The following is a 20,261-nucleotide window of genomic DNA, read 5'->3' as shown; positions in this document are numbered from 1 at the left end:
CCACTTTGCTATCATCACGCTTTGCTACATTTGGTCGCCAAGAAGAAGACGTACCTCCAGTTTGGTTGGTGCGGCCAACTCCACGCCTTTTGAGTTGTTGTTCCACCTTTATGGCCATTTGCACCATCTCGTCAAGGTCCAAGTAGTGCCTAAGCTCCACTTGATCTTGAATCTCCCTGTTCAAGCCACAAAGAAAACGAGCCATGGTTGCCTCACTATCCTCCTCAATATTGGCCCTAATCATGACTACCTCCATCTCCTTATAGTAGTCCTCAACACTCTTTGACCCTTGCCTCAAAGTTTGTAGCCTCTTAAACATCTCCCTATAGTAATGTTTAGGCACAAACCGCTTCCTCATGACCCTCTTCATCTCATCCCAAGACTCAATGGGTCTCTCATTATACCTTCTTCTATTGGTCACTAATTGATCCCACCAAATGAGAGCATAGTCTAAGAATTCAACCACCGCCAACCTCACCTTCTTTTGTTCGGAGTAGTGGTGACATTCAAATACGAACTCTACCCTCTTTTCCCACTCTAGGTATGCCTCCGGGTTAGATTTCCCATGGAACGATGGAATTTTCATCTTAATGCTACCCATGTGACCATCTTCCCTAGTCACCTCATATCTACCCCGCATGGCTTCCCTTTTTCCTCTACCAAATCCTCTACCTCCTCCATTCCTACCCCAATTCTCATTTTGACTCTCATCGCCTCCTCCCAGATCATACTCCTCATCATCTCTACCCAAATCCCTAGGCTTAGGTTTACCCCCACTAACACTAACCTCAAGTTTATCCAACCGCTCATGCAACGACTCCATTTGAGTCGTCATCACCCTACTAAAATCCCCAAACAACGCATCTATTTGGGCCTTAGACAACCCCGAATTCGAACTACCTCCTACCTCCCTCTCCATTTAATGTCAGTTTGTACCTGCAAGAAAAGGTTAGTATAAATAAAATAATCCTCACCCAAATGCTCACGGTCACTCCAAAGAAATTCACTCGTCTTTTCTCACAATTTTGTGTGCTCACAACAAATACTCACCGTTCACTCCAAAGAAAAGTCACTTGCACTCAAGTGTATCACTTGAATTTTGAAAGCTCTCTTGGAAGTGCTCAAGCTTTGTATTTTGGGTATATCAAACAATCAAGGTTCAAACTTGTGAACAAATGCGACCGACTCACTTGGACTGTGTAGACAAGAAATTCGAATATAGGGACTATTTTTTTTTTTTTGACTGTGAGAGGCAATTAAATATGACTCTCTAAAGGAAATAGAACAAGATATCAAAAGGAAATAATGGTGAATTTTCGGAATTTTTGTACTTTTTTTTTTTTTGGCCTGAGTACTACTCGAAAATCCCAAAAAAAAAAAGACACCAACAAATTTCGAGAATCCCAGATTCACGAAAAAAATTTTACGAAGACGATAGAACAAACAGATCTGAAAGAGGAATTAAGGAATATCACAGATCTGAAATTTAATAACAAGATACTTACTTGGATTCAATAAACCTGGCTCTGATACCAAATGATGTGAATCTCGATACGAATAAATAGCAAACACGATAAAAACGTAATCGCACTCTCTATTTAATTACGACAATAAGACTCGCGTGTTTTCCCGATCTTTTGAATCAAGTAATTGATGTGTTATTCATCTCTAAACTATAAAAGTTTAGCAACAAATAAACACGAGAATAACAATCGAAATTTGATACGAACCTTCGAAGAACGACGCCTACGACAATCCGCACAAGCACGATCGACAAACGCCACAAAGTTATAAACTTTGATAAGTTTGATTTAATTTGACAAAGCTAAAGCCTTGAAAAGTTGAGAGAAAATTCTCACAAGTTTGATAAACTCAAAATAATATGTGTATTGTGTGTAAAATTTCGTCCAATATGGTTTACATATCAAAAGATTACTAGAATCTAGTTTCCTAACAAAGTAAAACTCTAAAGAAGGAAATAACTCGCGCAGAAAAACACTAGACACGGACCCCGTGCAGACCTCCGTGTCCGGGTCCATGTACATACTATAAATAATCTTCAACCGGAAACAAGGGACACGGACCCCGTGCTCACCTCCGTGTACGGGTCCGTGTAGGCACTGTCTTCGCCAAATACATAGGGCACGGACCCCGTGCCTGGGTCCGTCTTCAGGTCCGTGGAGCTACTGGAATAACTCATCTCATGAAGTACAGGACACGGACCCCGTGTGCAGGTCCGTGTGCAGGTCCGTCCAGACTCGGTCTGCTCCATCAATGCTTGAATGATATTCCGTTGGCCTCCAAACGTACTCCCATGCATCACGACTCCTTCAGGCTTGTTCATGACTCCTTGTAGTGCTTCCTTGAATCTCTTTAGTCGACCCCTCGTGATTGGTCCCTCCGGCAACTGCAAAGGATCCCATGCTTTCCTTGGGACGTCCATGTTCGCATCATTAGGACTTACCCACTGCCTAACTGAACTCTTAGTCTAGACTGAAGGCAGCACCTTCCAGCCAACACTTCTTTAACATCTATGTGAGAAAGACTAAATACACAATTTTAACGTCTTTGTGCAAGACTGTATTTGGGTGGTGGTGATTGTGTTCGTGTGTGAAAATTGAACAAGGATGTTCTCATACACTGAGGAAAATAAGCTTCTAAACTAAGCTGATATTACTCAGAATAGTGCCCTCTGGGCCGATTGCTTCTGAAAGCTAATATGCAATAAGCGTGTCCATTCTTTTTACTACACTCTCACTGGTATTTGCATTGTCTCTCTTGTGTCTCTTTCTGTTCTATATATTTCGTCTTCACCGATCTTCTCTTTATATAGGTGAGAAACTGATCGTATAATTAGACTCAATTATTGTATCCGTTGCATCTTGAATTCGTTCCTTGGACTCTGTCTCGACTGTCCTTCTGAAACGTTTGTCTTTAATGCTCTGATGCAACGTTCATTCTTGTCCTTTGACTGGACAATTACTTTGTACCTTTGTGTATAGTTGGAATCCACTGAATGAGTTTGTCTTCATCTACAACTGAAATATTCTTAACCGACGCTCCGAACAAGTCAGCTGAACTGATCTTTAGTTGGGCTGGTGAAATCAATTGACTCGTCAGTTGAACTGATTTCACTCTCGTTCATTTGAACTGATCAGCTAGGTTTCTTCATCAGTTGAACACTCCTTCGGCTGGCCAGACTTCTGAAGTTCTCTTGCTGAACCACCTATCAACTGGACAATTAGTTGAACTACTCATTTGACGTATCAGTTTGTCTGATTCAGTTTGTGCATGCGATCAGTTGGGTCTTCAGTTTGCGATGTAAATAGCTTGTAACTTATTTTTACTTCTGCACACTGAGGTAAAATATTAGTAACATAAAATAACAAGTTTTGTTAACATCAAAATTAAGATTGCGAACTTGAAAAGTTCCAACATAGCTGTTACAACATTGAATACAATATTTAACTCTGAAACACATATTCATTTTGTTGCACACATATTCATTTTATTGCACAATACTTTTATTTCGTACAATCATCCCTCCACAATCGACAGTCATACGGTTTGAAATATTTTAATGTCGTATGTACTTGTTGTCTGGACAGATCTTAGCCTAGTCCCTTTTGGTTATTCTACAATATCCAATTCACCTTTTAATATAAACACCTTAGGGTGATCATGCGCAATAAATAATTAACATTATTTGGTTTAGATTGTCGTATGATGCCATTTCATCCACCACTGTAATTAATAAACTATGCATGCTGTGGCCTAACAAATAATGCATACGTACAGGTTTAGAGCATGGGTCAACCTATACATACATATCCATGTATAATAATATCATGGTTTAATTGTCTTAATGCAACACTAGTAATTTCTTTTCCTTTCGAATTTTCAATATATGACATATCCACCTTTTTTTCTTGACTTTTAGAGCTTTAATTTCACCCGTAGCATAAAAATCTCGATATTTATGAATCCGTATATTAGGCTACGCATGAGAGCCACTGACTGAATTGAGTAGATAACTTATTATACATGCTTATCCAGTGTGCGTCGAAAATTAATTGATGCAAGTTTAATCATCATAAAAAAAAGTTATTATACGCCACAAAGATGTTTATGCATCGTCTCATTAGCATGACATTGTATTTACTATGTTATCATTATTATATGATTGTATTATTATATTTGGATTCATGCATGTATTTTATTCTTGGTATCTAGGTCAATTTGGTGTGTGTATAGATAACATGAGCCAGAAATGGAAGAGGGTCGTTAAGTTAGCCGCCTTACTGCCTTACATGCTAAGTTTACCATTTTATTTGTCAATGTCATGTAGTTATTAAATAATTCACCTTTTGTTCTGCATATTGAATGGGTCTCTTGTGAAAAAATCTCACAGATCTTTGAGTAGGTCTATTGTGAGATGGTCTCACGAATCTTTATCTGTGAGACCGGTCAACCCTACTGATATTCACAATAAAAATAATATTCTTAACATAAAAAGTAATACTTTTTCATGGCTGACTCAAATAAGAGACCTGTCTCACAAAATATGACCCGTGAGACCGTCTTACACAAGTTTTTGCCCGAATATTTATTCGTGAAACGAATCAACTATGACCATATTTATAACAAAAAGTAATACTTTTGACATAAAAACTAATATTATTTCATGGGTTATCTAAATAGAAGATCCGTCTTATAAAAGTGACACGTTAGAGCATCTCACAAAAGTGTTTTTGTAGCATACTTATGATAATTTACCATTATTATATTCCTTTTCTCAGTTAGGCCCGAAATGATACCAATATGTCTAGTGCCACATAATTACTAATATAGATAAATGATTAAAACTTGAAGGGAAAAAAACTCAAATTATCCAAATAACTGAAATATAAATTACTATAACTCAATTTTTCTTTATAATATATCTAAATAGTTGAGAGGTAAATAAAAAAATAAAGTATGGAAAAAGCAATTTCGATAATTATTTACTGTTCAATTTCCTGTAAAAACCTATTTGATTTAATCTTATGTTTTGAATCATGATTAAAGCCAATATTACAATATTTTTATTAGAAAGTGTGATTCTTATACATATGAAAGATATTCTTGATATCTTATTTAGACCTTATGTGAAAATGGGATTTTTCCTTAAATGATTGTTAAATGATGTTTTAATATCAAGTTTTCCGCAACCCTAGTCAGTTTTTGGTATTATTTTAAAATGGCATATTTTCTAAAATAAATTTATTCAATCCCAATTTCAATATATATATATATATATATATAGTGATTTCAACAATTTTTTTAAAGGGAATTCAACAATCTTTTAACTGTAATGGGTCGATGCCCACGGTCCAATGTATTTTTATAATGGGTCGGTGCAAAGTTGGTTAATTTCATCAAAAAAAATTGAAAACTTGCAATTTCAAATTCAATGGTGAACTACTAGGAGAAGATGATAAAAATAAGAGGTTTGAACCCTACGTGACATCTTAGGAGACATAATCTATTTGTGGAGGGCAATAAGTTATGGTCGATTTGTTTTCAAATGTTTATATATTGATTTTCTCCGAAAGATTAGCTGTACGAAATTTGAACTCTCGAGAGATGATAATAAAGAAACCAAATCAAGATAAAGCAAATTCGACCGGCTGACATTTGTTCACAGCTGGTCATTTCTTCCATTAAAATTTTCTTTAAAAAAAATTTGAAATCCAAATTACAAAGTTCATTCCATGATGTTTACATATTTTTTATGTTATAAGCCTTAAAAGTGTTGGTATGAGACAAAATCTATAAGAATACAATAACTTCAACGTTATCAAAATATTAGTGCCTTAATTAGCAATTAAGTCCCCAAAATGTGAATGATTTAGAGATAATATTTTTATTTACATGCTTTACCAACTTTAGGAACTCTTAGGTTATATTATATACAATACAATATCATATATATATATATATAATTTTCATTAAATGTTGACTTTTGATGAAAATGACACATTGTAAAATTTAAGCCTCTAGCTCAAATTCCAACTATAGGGTTGTGTAATTATGGATCTCTAATAGGGAAATCCACTAGGTTAAGGGGCCCACATTTGATCACTAGCTTTATATATATATATGTATATATATATATATATGTATATATATATATATATTCATGACGCACCACCATTTCCAAAGTTTAATAATTTTATTTACCCTTGCAATTTATAAATAACAAAAACTAATAATTAATTTTCTATACAATATGTTTTTCCCGGTACAATAGTTGTTTTCTTTATTAGGAAAACCATGAGCACATAATGCTTGAGTTACTCATTAATTTAAAATTGAAGTTATATTGTTATTAATAACTACAACTTTTGATAAACGAAATGATATCACGTGTGTATTCACTCAGAGATTGCACCTCAAACGCATAATAGTAACACAATAGCTTGTTTTAAATATTTTAAAATTAATTTATACAGAAGTTTTATTTGAAACTATATATTATTTAATTAGTTTTTTTAACATAATTATTTGTTATATAACATCGATAAATTTATAGATTAGTAATTTTAAAAATATGATATATTATTTTTGTTGATGACTTTTTTTTTACATAAGATATTGAATGAGATAAATTTTGTATTTCGTGCCGTTAACACAATATTATTTTTGTATATTATCTACAATAAGATAGAGTTTTAGGTTGAATATAATAATATTTATGAATACGATGATAATAAGTTCAAAAAATATAGACAAGATTTTTTTTCCTTCAACTATTGTAGAAGTTTGAGTGAAATAAATATGTATGATAAAAATTTATGGTCATGTTATATTTTCTAAAAAAATAAAACTTTTGGGGTGAGAATTTCAAAGTTTGTAAAATTATAAAAAAAAAATTTGTGGTAGTTGTAGGAATTAATTATTTTTATTATTGTTATTATGAATTTCTGCTCACAGGCTAAATTCCTTTATAAAATCTCAAACGCTGTCATTACATGCAGCGGTTGCCTCTTCTCCTCGCTCGAATTCACTCCAAATTTCTCTGCCCAAAGAACTCTATTTCACGCGATTATTCGCGCGCTCCCCCTCAATTTTGCTCATTTTGGGTTCAATTTCTTGTGTTCTATTCGAAATTACAGAGAAAATTTGATCGAAGTTGACCGGGGAAAGCTACCGGAGTAGTATTTTTCCCCGTCGAGTTGAGAATTCCCATCTGATTACTCTTTACCAGCAGATAAAAAAGTAAAACCCATTTTTGTGTTTAGCGAAAAATGCCTGAGCCATTGTTATTCGCGAACCCAGCAGCATCACTAGGAGAAAGCGAGAAGAAGAAGCCATTTCAAGAAGGTGGCGAGGTGAAATTAATCGATGGTGTAACAACTTCTACTCCAAGATCCGTTCTTATCATTCCCAGAAGCAAATCCCCGGCAGCTTGCCGCAGAGTGACACCCGCTTCGATTTCAGTGGAAGATGGGACTTTGGAAAATCATCTACGCAGCGGAGACCTTTATATTGGATCCTTTTCTAACGGTACTCCTCACGGGTTGGGTAAATATTTGTGGAAAAATGGGTGTATGTATGAAGGGGGGTGGAAAAAGGGGAAAGCGAGTGGTAAGGGGAAATTTTCTTGGCCTTCGGGAGCTACGTTTGAAGGAGAATTCAAGTCAGGTCGGATGAAGGGCACGGGCACTTTTATCGGGTCGGATGGGGATACGTATAAAGGTTCGTGGGCTGCTGATAGGAAACACGGGTACGGAGTGAAGCATTATGTTAATGGGGATCATTATGAGGGTCAGTGGAGAAGAAATTTGCAAGATGGACAAGGGAGGTATGTGTGGAGGAATGGGAATGAGTATATTGGCGAGTGGAAAAATGGAAATATTCATGGAAAGGGTGTTTGGGTTTGGAATAATGGGAATAGATATGGTAAAAAAGGGTCTAGTGATCAATTCTTGAACGGTATTTTTCCACCTTCTCTTGATGGGAAGAAGGGATGTGAAGATGGTTTGAAGGGATATTTTGATCATAACTTGGCGGTGCCATTGATGGCGGTTGGAGATGAGACTGTGAATGCTGGGGTAATTGGCGGGGGAGGGAAGATGCTCGAAAGTGGGGTGGTGAAATTTCCTGTTCCCCGGATTTGCATTTGGAGATCGAATGCGGAAGCGGGGGATATAACTTCTGAGATTCTGGACAATACGCAGGCGTCAAAGTTGAATTGTGGAGGATTCGTGATGGATCAAAATGGGATTAATCAGTTTCGGAAGAATTCTCGTGTTTCAAACGGAGAAGTGAAGAAGCCCGGGCAGAAGATGGCTAAAGGTCATAAGAATTATGATCTGATGCTTAATCTTCAATTGGGTATTAGGTAAGAAAGAAATCAAATGCTGGTCGCAATGAATTTGTTGATTGGATATTTACATATCATGATTTCAATGAAAGTTTGTGTTGTCATACTCTTTAGTTTATTTATTTATAGATTGTTGTTTTCTTAGGCACTCTGTGGGAAGACAAACCTCTGTACTGAGTTATCTTAAAGCCAGTGATTTTGATCCGAAGGAGAAGTTTTGGACTCGGTTTCCTACTGAAGGTTCGAAAACTACACCACCCCATCAATCTGTGGAGTTCCGATGGAAGGATTATTGTCCTGCAGTGTTCAGGTAATTGATTCTTCGACTCTATCTTTTACAATGTATTGAATATAGTTTTAGCATAGTATTTAAATCTTGACTGGTAATTGATATACATGCATAAATATGTAGTTTGTAAAACTGTGGAAGCTTTCTGAGAATTTAGATGTGATTTTCTCGAGATTTGGAGTCTTAGATGGTGATTGCTTTCTTGGGTTATCAGGGATTTAAGGAAGCATTTCCAAGTCAATCTGGCCGATTATATGTTATCTGTTTGTGGAAACGATGCTCTTAGGGAGCTTTCATCCCCTGGAAAGAGTGGAAGTTTCTTTTATTTAACAGAGGATGATAGGTTTATTATCAAAACAGTGAAAAAGGCAGAAGCCAAGGTCAGTAGCCTACCTATATTTTGTCTCAATTTTTATAGCAAAAGGTGCGATCTTTGCTCTATGCAATTTTAGCATAAGCTGGACAATGAAAATGTAAATTGATGCCTCTGTTTAAATTTCTTGTTCAACAGTCATGGATATATCTGTGATTTTCTGGACTAAAAGTTGGTTATTTTTTTCCTTAGGTGCTTATCAAGATGCTTCCAAGTTATTACAAACATGTATGTCAATTTGGAAATTCTCTCATCACTAAGTTTTTTGGCATTCATTGCGTGAAACCAGTTGGTGGTGTCAAGGTATGTTCTGAGTTACGATGTTCTGTTCTCCTGTTTGCATTTTGTCACAGTCAAATAGCTAATTGAATTCGTATTTATTCAAACCAGACGAGATTCATTGTGATGGGAAATTTATTCCACTCCGAGTATCGAATCCATAAAAGATTTGATTTGAAAGGCTCATCGCATGGCCGCACCACGAATAAGCACGAGGGGGAGATTGATGAAACCTCGACACTTAAGGATCTTGATTTAAATTTTGTTTTTAGGCTGCAAACCAATTGGTACCAAGAAGTAATGAAGTAAGTTTCAGAATAGTTCTTGTTTCAGAGTAGTTCTTGTTACCTCCCTGTTATTGTGTTGTATTGTGCTGGCATTTTAGTAATTGTCTAATCGATATCGACAGACAAATAAATCGTGATTGTGAATTCTTGGAGGCCGAGAGGATTATGGATTACAGCCTGTTAGTAGGTATTCATTTTCGCGATGATAATACAGGAGATGAAATCGGTCTGTCGCCGTTTCTGTTGCGTACAGGTAATTTTATCAGATTGTTACTTTCATTACAAAACTAAAACTCGAAAAACCAACTCGAAGTGATAAAAAGATTAAAAAATTGTGATGGGACTTGAAGATACTTATAAAACATCGATGAATCTACAGGAGAGAATGTTTCGTATCAAAACGAAAAGTCAATGCGCAGCTATCATTTCCTTGAAGCTGAACTACAAGGCAGGGACCAGATTTTAGCTGGCAGGTATTTGTGCTATCCATGCTTTTCCCTCTTTGTTCCCTCTTTATTTTGTGTAAATGAAAGAATGTCTTAAATTGAATTTGGTATCCTAAGATTTTGATACATGGTAGAAATGATTTACTGTTGAGCAGATTTGGTTGCATATTTATGCCAATATAATTTCACTGGTATATAAGAAGGTGATCATTATGTTCTAAGTCAAAAAAGATTAAGAGTTTCAGTCGTATGGCACTCTGCAGTTAATGTAGGCCTTTATGACCAATTTACATGAATCTTGTGTTCTGTTGCATTCTCTTTTCACCATACCAAATTTCAGCATCTTGGTGGATTTTGAAGTTCATACGGAGTTCTTCACGGCTTTGTCTATGCTCCAACTGTAATAATTCTCCCCAAAACTCTTGGATGATATGGGACCCCAACATTTTATGGGACTTCACACCATGTGTTGGGGAGCCCGAGGCTAAGTTTTGATAACTTTATATAGGGAGGATTGCTCGAGGTAGAGAATAGACAAAGTTGTTCTTCACACGGTGTTATGCTTGTTTTATCCGGGTATAAAAATTTCTGAATTTGGAGTTGCGTTTGTTCTTGAGCAGGAAACCACTGACCAGACTGGGCGCCAACATGCCTGCACGAGCAGAGCGAGTGGCTCGAAGGAGTAATGTTGATCACTACACTCCCGGTGGATTTCGCCACTCGACACCTCGGTGCAGCAGTGAAACCTACACAGTAGCCCTGTACTTTGGTATCATCGACATTCTACAAGACTACGATATCAGTAAGAAACTCGAACATGCATACAAATCATTACAGGTTGACCCTGCTTCAATCTCAGCTGTTGATCCAAAACTGTATTCGAAAAGATTCAAAGATTTCATAGGAAGAATATTTGTGGAGGATGGATGACAAGAGTTACACACCATCAAGATACTTTAAAAGGAAGATCAACAGATTCTTCGTTGAATCTTAACTCGGCATCCAGGGATCATACAAGCACAACGCCAATTCGATGCCATTCCTCTACGGAGGGGATCAGGGTCGATCTCAAGTGAGTTTTTTACGCGTTCTATAAATCTGAACCAAGTGGTTTGTGCCTTTTGGTTCTGGGGGTTGTAAGTATTAGTTTAAAAACAAGGAATTCTAGGACTAAATTGTCACAAGTAGGAAATACAGTATGTATAGCAATTGTTTCCTCTAGAAATATTTACACACTCAAAATATGGGAGAGGAGAACTTGAATCAAGTTGTACAGCTTACATTACATTTTCTAGAGAAAAAGAAATTTATGAAATATTTATTGATTAATTTTTTTTGTGGATAGTGTTCCAAATGTACCAAAGAAAATTAATTTATTGTACCAAAAGAAAAGGCACACATTATTGCAAAAAAAAAAATTAAATAAAAGAAAATAAAATCACGCATTACGATCTTGACGATTTGGCAAAAATAATATTGTTTTCAATATTATGTCTTTCAATATAATTATAATTTTTAAATCAGCATTTTATCACGCTAAAATTATTTTTATCATTGTGCCGCATCATAAGTCATAACCTTTTGCAATGCCATTGAAAATGAAAATTTAACATCATTAAAACAATTAATCACATATAATATGATATTATTAATGTCACACCCTTACTCTATACTTAGCATAATTACCATAATCAAAATAAGGTTTGAATGATATAACTATATTATGAATCAAATCAAACAAGGGGCATCACTTTGACGGTTTGTAAAAATTTTGGCATGATGTCCCTATATTTTGTATAAGCCCAAACCAAGCAACAACATTCATATATACATAGACACAAACTCAACTCAAGCAACAACATCAACCCATATATATATAATCGTATTCTTACACACAAACATATTCTGTACCATCATACCCCTAGACATAAACATTGTAAAACTTGTTTCAAACCCTGACATTCAATTCATTATAATACATATGCGGAAGCTATACAATAAGAAGCCCGGTTCTTGTCGAGGTGAGGCACGTCACTAGCATCCATTGGCGAACCGGCATCCTGCGCATCTTCACTACCTGATCCTGTAATACATGAGCTACGTGAGTTTATAAACTCAATAAGTTGGCACTTGTACGTATCAATATGCATAGAAGGAACGTACATATCAAGTCGTGATCAACAATGAATCTTAAAAACATGTCATACCGTAGCATATATTCAATGTTCATTTTTGTACTTGAGCCTCATTAGTTGACCTGTACTACCGTGCTTGCTTTATTATATAGCTACTACTGTGTTGGACGTCAGGGAGCAACCTTTGGCATCCCCACGCCCCATGAACATATATTGGCCAATAGCTTTGGTGGACTTAAAACCACCCATGATGTCAACAAGCTCTATATCATGTAAAAATCAGTCATTTTCCTTTCATGTTGATGTTCTTGTTCTTGACATAACACCCATATTCAATATTCATGAGTTCCTTACATATTTAATACATAACAATGGAATATGGTGCTATGTTTCAACAATAAATATACTAACAATATACATATATCAATAATCAATGAGAATCATTTGAAATCATAATATTGCTCATGTATTACTTCAAGAACATGCCAACTTACAGTCCAAGCTTAACAACACTGGTTTGAGATGGTGAATCTTGCTCCTATACTGTCAAATACATCAATAAACCCATCAATATGTATATACTAGGTGAAAATCACTCCTCTACATGTAGAACAACTAAAAGAGAAGAAAACTTACACCTATATGATGCTCTTGTGATGGAGAACTAAGTTCTCACTTCAAAACAATGAAGGAAATGAAGAAAGAGAGCTTTGGAGGAAGATTCTAAGTTTTTCTTTCGTGCCTTGCTGTGAAGGAAAGGGGAAAGAACTGATACAATGGCTCAGAAATTCGAAACTTATCCTATTTTATACTGGGCGGCGCTCGGGCGGTAGTTTTCTACCGCTCGAGCGCGAAATGTTCTGTCCAAAACGTAAAATTTTGGTGCACTGGCGCTCGGGCGGTCATATTCTACCGCTCGGGCGCCATATGTTCTGGAAAATACTGAACTTCAAATACACCGGCGCTCGGGCGGTAAAATCTTACTGCTCGGGCGCCACCTGTTCTGCTTCTGCGCGCTATTTCATCGAAGATCGCTCCGGAAACGTCTCTTCCGTTCATAATCTGAAAAAATGGTAAACTACAAAGTTGTAGCCCTATGTCTTGGCTTGAATCTCCCACTGGTTTCAGGTTATTTGGAGGTCTGAGTAAAAAGTTATGCCCATTCTCCTAACATGTGTCATTGTAGGAGTGACGATACACACAACTCACTTCGGGGCGCTTTTGGCTTGTCTTCCACAATGATTTGGACAAAACCGAAAACGTGAAAGTTGTAGCATTATATCTTAGCTTTCTAAGGGTTAAGGCCTCACACAATTTGGATCAATATTCAAATCATTATGCTAAAACCCGTACGAACTACCATATTTACGTCTCATTTCCCACAACTTCCATTACACTATCATTACCTACACATCTTACTCTAACTATTTAGGCATATATTCATTCTCAATATACCATGGACAATATAAAAGTCATGTTCAATCTCAATATTGATACCTCAATCATCACTTTAAATCTAACAAGTTAAACAACTACATAATAAACGACATAAACGCATTATTATCATTTGTACGAGTATCCGGGCATTACAATTCTCCTCTCCTTCAAAGAATTTCGTCCTCGAAATTTGACGTACCATATAGTTCGGGATATCTCTGTTGAATCTCGTCTTCGCGTTCCCATGTTGCTTCTTCGATTGCATGATTTCGCCATAACAGTTTCACCAAGGGTATTTCCTTGCCTCGTAACACTTTTGATTTCCTATCGAGGATTTGGACCGGTCGTTCTTCATATGAGAGATTCGAAGCTAGCTCCAATGGTTCGTAATGAAGAACGTGAGAAGGATTGGCCAAATACTTTCGTAGCAAGGAAACGTGAAAAACATTGTGAACATTTGACAAGTTCGGAGGTAAAGCAACTCGGTAGGCTCTGTCTCCTATTCTTTCCAAGATTTCAAATGGACCGATATATCTTGGACTCAATTTTCCCTTCTTACCAAAACGCAAAATGCCCTTCAATGGTGATATCTTTACAAATACATGGTCACCACCCTGAAATTCCAATCGACGACGTCGCACATCAGCATAGCTTTTCTGTCGACTCTGGGCAGTGTGCATTCTTTCTCTGATCTTGGTTACCAATTCAGCTGTCTGTTGTACCAATTCAGGGCCTAACAATTTCCTTTCTCCTATTTCATCACAATGTACTGGAGATCGACATTTTCTACCATATAATGCAGTATATGGTGCCATTCCAATGCTTGACTGATAGCTATTGTTATATGTAAACTCAGCCAATGGTAGTTTACTGTCCCAACTACCTGGGAAGTCAATAGTACATGCCCTCAACATATCTTCTAAGATCTGATTCACTCGTTCTGATTGTCCATCAGTTTGAGGGTGGAATGCTGTGCTGAATGACAATCGAGTTCCCATAGCATGATGCAAGCTTTTCCAAAATGCAGATGTAAATTTTAGATCTCTATCTGATACAATGGACACTGGGATACCGTGAAGCCTCACTATCTCCTCGATGTATTCTTCAGCATATTGATTCATCGTGTATGTGGTCTTCACCGGAAGAAAATGAGCTGATTTTGTAAGTCGATCCACAATAACCCATATAACATTGAATCCTCTTTGTGTTCTTGGCAAACCAAGGATGAAATCCATTGTAATATGCTCCCATTTCCATTCAGGAATGGGTAGTGGTTTCAGAAGTCCTGCTGGTCTTTGATGTTCAGTTTTGACCTGTTGACAAGTTAGACATTGTGCAACAAATTGAGCAATGTCCTTTTTCATACCTGGCCACCAAAATAATGGTTTCAAATCCTTGTACATTTTCGTGCCTCCTGGATGGATCGAATAGGGGGTAGCATGAGCATCAATAAGAATGTCGGTTCTGGTCGTTCTTTGTTTTGGTACACACAGTCTCCCTCGATATGTCCATATTCCTTCCCCATCCAATTCAAAGTTCAAATTTCCTTTTTCTTCATCTCGCTGCCTCAATTGTTGTAATTCATTATCTGTGTTTTGTTCGACCTTAATCCTGTCTGCAAGCGTTGGTCGAACCATAAGGGATGATAGATGAATTGCAGCTCCCTTTGGAATAACATCAAGTTTCAAGTTCTGCAAATCCCATAGGATTTGTTCTTGTACTTGCATTGCAGCAATAGAACTAGACTTTCGACTTAACGCATCTGCAACAACATTGACTTTGCCTGGATGATAATTAATAACACAATCGTAATCCTTCACCAATTCCAACCAACGTCGTTGTCTCATATTCAGTTCTTTTTGCGTGAATAAGTATTTCAGACTCTTGTGGTCCGTGTAAATTTCACACCGTTCACCATACAGATAATGGCGCCATATTTTCAATGCAAATACCACTGCTGCCAGTTCTAAATCATGTGTGGGATAGTTCTTTTCATATTCTTTCAATTGCCTAGAGGCATAAGCAATCACCTTCCCGTGTTGCATCAAGACTGCTCCTAAACCTTGTTTCAAAGCATCACTGTACACTACAAAATCTCCTGATCCTTGTGGAATAGCAAGGACCGGTGCCGATGTCAATTTTGCCTTTCACTCTTGAAAAATGCGATCACATGCTTCGTCCCATACAAATCTCACATTCTTTCGAGTTAAAGCAGTCAAAGGCAATGCTATCTTAGAAAATCCCACTATAAACCGACGGTAATAACCAGCTAGCCCAAGAAAACTGCGTACCTCGGTAACAGTGGTAGGTCGTAGCCAGTTATTAACAGCTTCAATCTTACTTGGATCCACTGATATGCCTTCTTTTGAAATGATATGACCCAAGAATGCTACTTGTTCAAGCCAAAATGCACATTTCTTCCATTTGGCATATAAATGTTTATCCTTCAAAGTCTGCAAAACTAATTGCAAATGTTCTCGATGCTCCTCTACAGTTCGTGAGTAGATTAAAATATCATCTATAAACACAATCACGAACTTGTCTAGGAATGGCTTGAAAATTCTGTTCATTAGATCCATAAATGCAGCTGGTGCATTCGTTAGTCCAAATGGCATTACAAGAAATTCATAATGCCCGTTCCTGGTTCGGAAGGCAGTCTTAGAAATATCATCTGACTTCACTTTTAATTGATGATAGCCTGATCGTAAATCAATCTTCGAAAAGATAGCAGCTCCTTGTAGTTGATCAAACAAATCATCAATTCTAGGGAGTGGATACTTATTTTTGATTGTCACTTTGTTCAACTCCCGATAATCAATGCATAGACGAAGGGTACCGTCTTTCTTTTTCACAAACAAAACAGGTGCACCCCACGGTGAAAAGCTCGGTCTAATAAACCCTTTATCAAGCAACTCCTGTAACTGTTCTTTCAGTTCTTTCATTTCTGTAGGAGCTAATCGATAAGGAGCTTTGAAGATCGGATGAGTTCCTGTCACAACATCAATTACAAATTCGATCTCTCTATCTGGGGGTAAGCCTGTTACATCATCAGGAAATACTTCTGGAAATTCACAAACAACATCTGTATCTTTTAGTTCATGAACCGGTGGATCAATAACTAAAACAGATGCTAAATATCCTTGACACCCCTTCTGTAATAATTTACAAGCCTTCATACAAGAGATTATCCGAAGAGGTAAGGATATACCTGTACTTGCTACTGTGAATGGTTCAGCTCCTACTGGTGCAAACTTGATCATCTTCAGGCCACAGTCAATATTAACTCTGTACTTCGAGAGCCAATCCATTCCCAATATCACATCAAAATCGTTCATTTTCAAAACAATCAATTCAGCATACATCTGATGGCCTTGGACATATATTGGACATCCTCGCACAATCTGATCTGTCTGTAATTCTTGCCCGGAAGGTAAGGCTATGGCGAGTTGTGTCTCTAGTGTACTTGCTGTAATGCCCAGTCTTTTTACAAATGATTCCGAAATAAAGGAATGTGTGGCTCCTGAATCTAGTAAAACAATAGCAGTAATACCAGAAATCAAGAACATACCGGTGATCATCGATGTATCCGCATCCACTTCTTCTTTGGTCATGGAGAAAAGGCGTCCCTGTACTTTCTCAAAACTTCCTGGACAATTCTTGGCGAGATGTCCTGGCTTCTTGCAACGATAACAGACATTAGAACCCTGCATACACTCCCCGCCATGGAGTTTGCCACATTTAGGACAAGGTGGCCTGTCCTGCTCTTTACGTGGAGGGGGACCCTTGCCACGGGGTTCCTCTGGTCTAGTACCCCTGCTATCAGTCTTTTTGCCTTGTTCTGTTCCTTGGCTCTTCTGAAAGTACTGCTGCCTTCGTTTTTGCCTGTCCCTGTCAATGTCATGTTCATCTTGTTCTGCCATAAGTGCTCTTTCTACTATCTCCCCATACGTAGCAACTTTCGACATTCGTACATCTCTTTTAATTTTCGAGCGAAGTCCTCGCATGAAATGTTCGCCCTTACTGGTGTCATCTTGTGCAATATATGGTACATATTGGACTCCGGCCTCAAATTGTTGTATGTATTTTGTCATTGCCATAGTTCCTTGCTTCAGGTTAAGGAAGTCGCTGGCTTTCTTAGCTCGTACGTCTTTACTGAAATACTTGTTGTAAAACACGGTTTTGAAAGTTCCCCATGTCAGTGGTCCAACCGGTAATGCCACTTTTGCACTTTCCCACCATATTCTTGCATGTTTTGTTAAGAGAAAGATGACACAAGTCACTTGGTCAGCATCATCCATATGAAGGTAGGAGAAGATGGACTCCAATGACTTAATCCACTCTTCTGCTACTGCTGGATCGGTGCTTCCCATGAATTCCGGAGGATTCAAACGTCTAAAACGATCATATACGTCTGTTTGAACAGGCACATGTCTGTGTACTATGGCTTGAGCTTGTGCCTGTTCATGAGTAGTCCGTTGCATCTCCAGTAGCTGCTGGATTTGTTCACCATGGACATTTGCTTGTTGTTGGAGTAATTGGGCGAAGTCATCTACAGGTCGTGGCGCACTACCTTCACCTTCGACTGCTGGGGCCTTGCCCTTAGATGACTCTCCCTCATGTACTTTACGTTTCGGTGGCATCGTTGCTTATCTTAACCTACATGTAGGTCACGTAGAAACACATAACTTAGCATAAACTATGGAATACAAAGATACTTACTTGCCGAGTTCTCCATGTGGATGAAGTGAAGTGTCTTTCCTGTCGAAGAACCGTGGGCTCTGATACCATAAAAATGTCAGACCCTTACTCTATACTTAGCATAATTACCATAATCAAAATAAGGTTTGAATGATATAACTATATTATGAATCAAATCAAACAAGGGGCATCACTTTGACAGTTTGTAAAAATTTTGGCATGATGTCCCTATATTTTGTATAAGCCCAAACCAAGCAACAACATTCATATATACATAGACACAAACTCAACTCAAGCAACAACATCAACCCATATATATATAATCGTATTCTTACACACAAACATATTCTGTACCATCATACCCCTAGACATAAACATTGTAAAACTTGTTTCAAACCCTGACATTCAATTCATTATAATACATATGCGGAAGCTATACAATAAGAAGCCCGGTTCTTGTCGAGGTGAGGCACGTCACTAGCATCCATTGGCGAACCGGCATCCTGCGCATCTTCACTACCTGATCCTGTAATACATGAGCTACGTGAGTTTATAAACTCAATAAGTTGGCACTTGTACGTATCAATATGCATAGAAGGAACATACATATCAAGTCGTGATCAACAATGAATCTTAAAAACATGTCATACCGTAGCATATATTCAATGTTCATTTTTGTACTTGAGCCTCATTAGTTGACCTGTACTACCGTGCTTGCTTTATTATATAGCTACTACTGTGTTGGACGTCAGGGAGCAACCTTTGGCATCCCCACGCCCCATGAACATATATTGGCCAATAGCTTTGGTGGACTTAAAACCACCCATGATGTCAACAAGCTCTATATCATGTAAAAATCAGTCATTTTCCTTTCATGTTCATGTTCTTGTTCTTGACATAGCACCTATCTTCAATATTCATGAGTTCCTTACATATTTAATACATAACAATGGAATATGGTGCTATGTTTCAACAATAAATATACTAACAATGTACATATATCAATAATCAATGAGAATCATTTGAAATCATAATATTGCTCATATATTACTTCAAGAACATGCCAACTTACAGTCCAAGCTTAACAACACTGGTTTGAGATGGTGAATCTTGCTCCTATACTGTCAAATACATCAATAAACCCATCACTATGTATATACTAGGTGAAAATCACTCCTCTACATGTAGAACAACTAAAAGAGAAGAAAACTTACACATATATGATGCTCTTGTGATGGAGAACTAAGTTCTCACTTCAAAACAATGAAGGAAATGAAGAAAGAGAGCTTTGGAGGAAGATTCTAAGTTTTTATTTCGTGCCTTGCTGTGAAGGAAAGGGGAAAGAACTGATACAATGGCTCAGAAATTCGAAACTTATCCTATTTTATACTGGGCGGCGCTCGGGCGGTAGTTTTCTACCGCTCGAGCGCGGAATGTTCTGTCCAAAACGTAAAATTTTGGTGCACTGGCGCTCGGGCGGTCATATTCTACCGCTCGGGCGCCATATGTTCTGGAAAAATACTGAACTTCAAATACACCAGCGCTCGGGCGGTAAAATCTTACCGCTCGGGCGCCACCTGTTCTGCTTCTGCGCGCTATTTCATCGAAGATTGCTCCGGAAACGTCTCTTCCGTTCATAATCTGAAAAAATGGTAAACTACAAATTGTAGCCCTATGTCTTGGCTTGAATCTCCCACTGGTTTCAGGTCATTTGGAGGTCTGAGTAAAAAGTTATGCCCATTCTCCTAACATGTGTCATTGTAGGAGTGACGATACACACAACTCACTTCGGGGCGCTTTTGGCTTGTCTTCCACAATGATTTGGAGAAAACCCAAAACGTGAAAGTTGTAGCATTATATCTTAGCTTTCTAAGGGTTAAGGCCTCACACAATTTGGATCAATATTCAAATCATTATGCTAAAACCCGTACGAACTACCATATTTACGT

General features: G+C 37.5%; 1 protein-coding gene across 1 annotated transcript; it reads left to right on the top strand.

The window, feature by feature from the left end:
- Positions 1-7,013: 7,013 nt before the first annotated feature.
- On the top strand, positions 7,014-11,355 carry LOC140837485 (phosphatidylinositol 4-phosphate 5-kinase 1-like). The gene is made up of 8 exons (XM_073203657.1): positions 7,014-8,386; positions 8,514-8,678; positions 8,872-9,037; positions 9,223-9,333; positions 9,421-9,614; positions 9,719-9,849; positions 9,976-10,069; positions 10,663-11,355. Exons 1-8 carry the CDS (start codon positions 7,290-7,292, stop codon positions 10,970-10,972), a joined length of 2,268 nt encoding a protein of 755 aa, XP_073059758.1. The 5' UTR covers positions 7,014-7,289; the 3' UTR covers positions 10,973-11,355.
- Positions 11,356-20,261: the final 8,906 nt, after the last annotated feature.

This window comes from Primulina eburnea, chromosome 7, assembly GCF_022965805.1.
Source record: "Primulina eburnea isolate SZY01 chromosome 7, ASM2296580v1, whole genome shotgun sequence".
NCBI lineage: Eukaryota > Viridiplantae > Streptophyta > Magnoliopsida > Lamiales > Gesneriaceae > Primulina > Primulina eburnea.
This window is presented reverse-complemented; position numbering and strand designations above follow the sequence as displayed.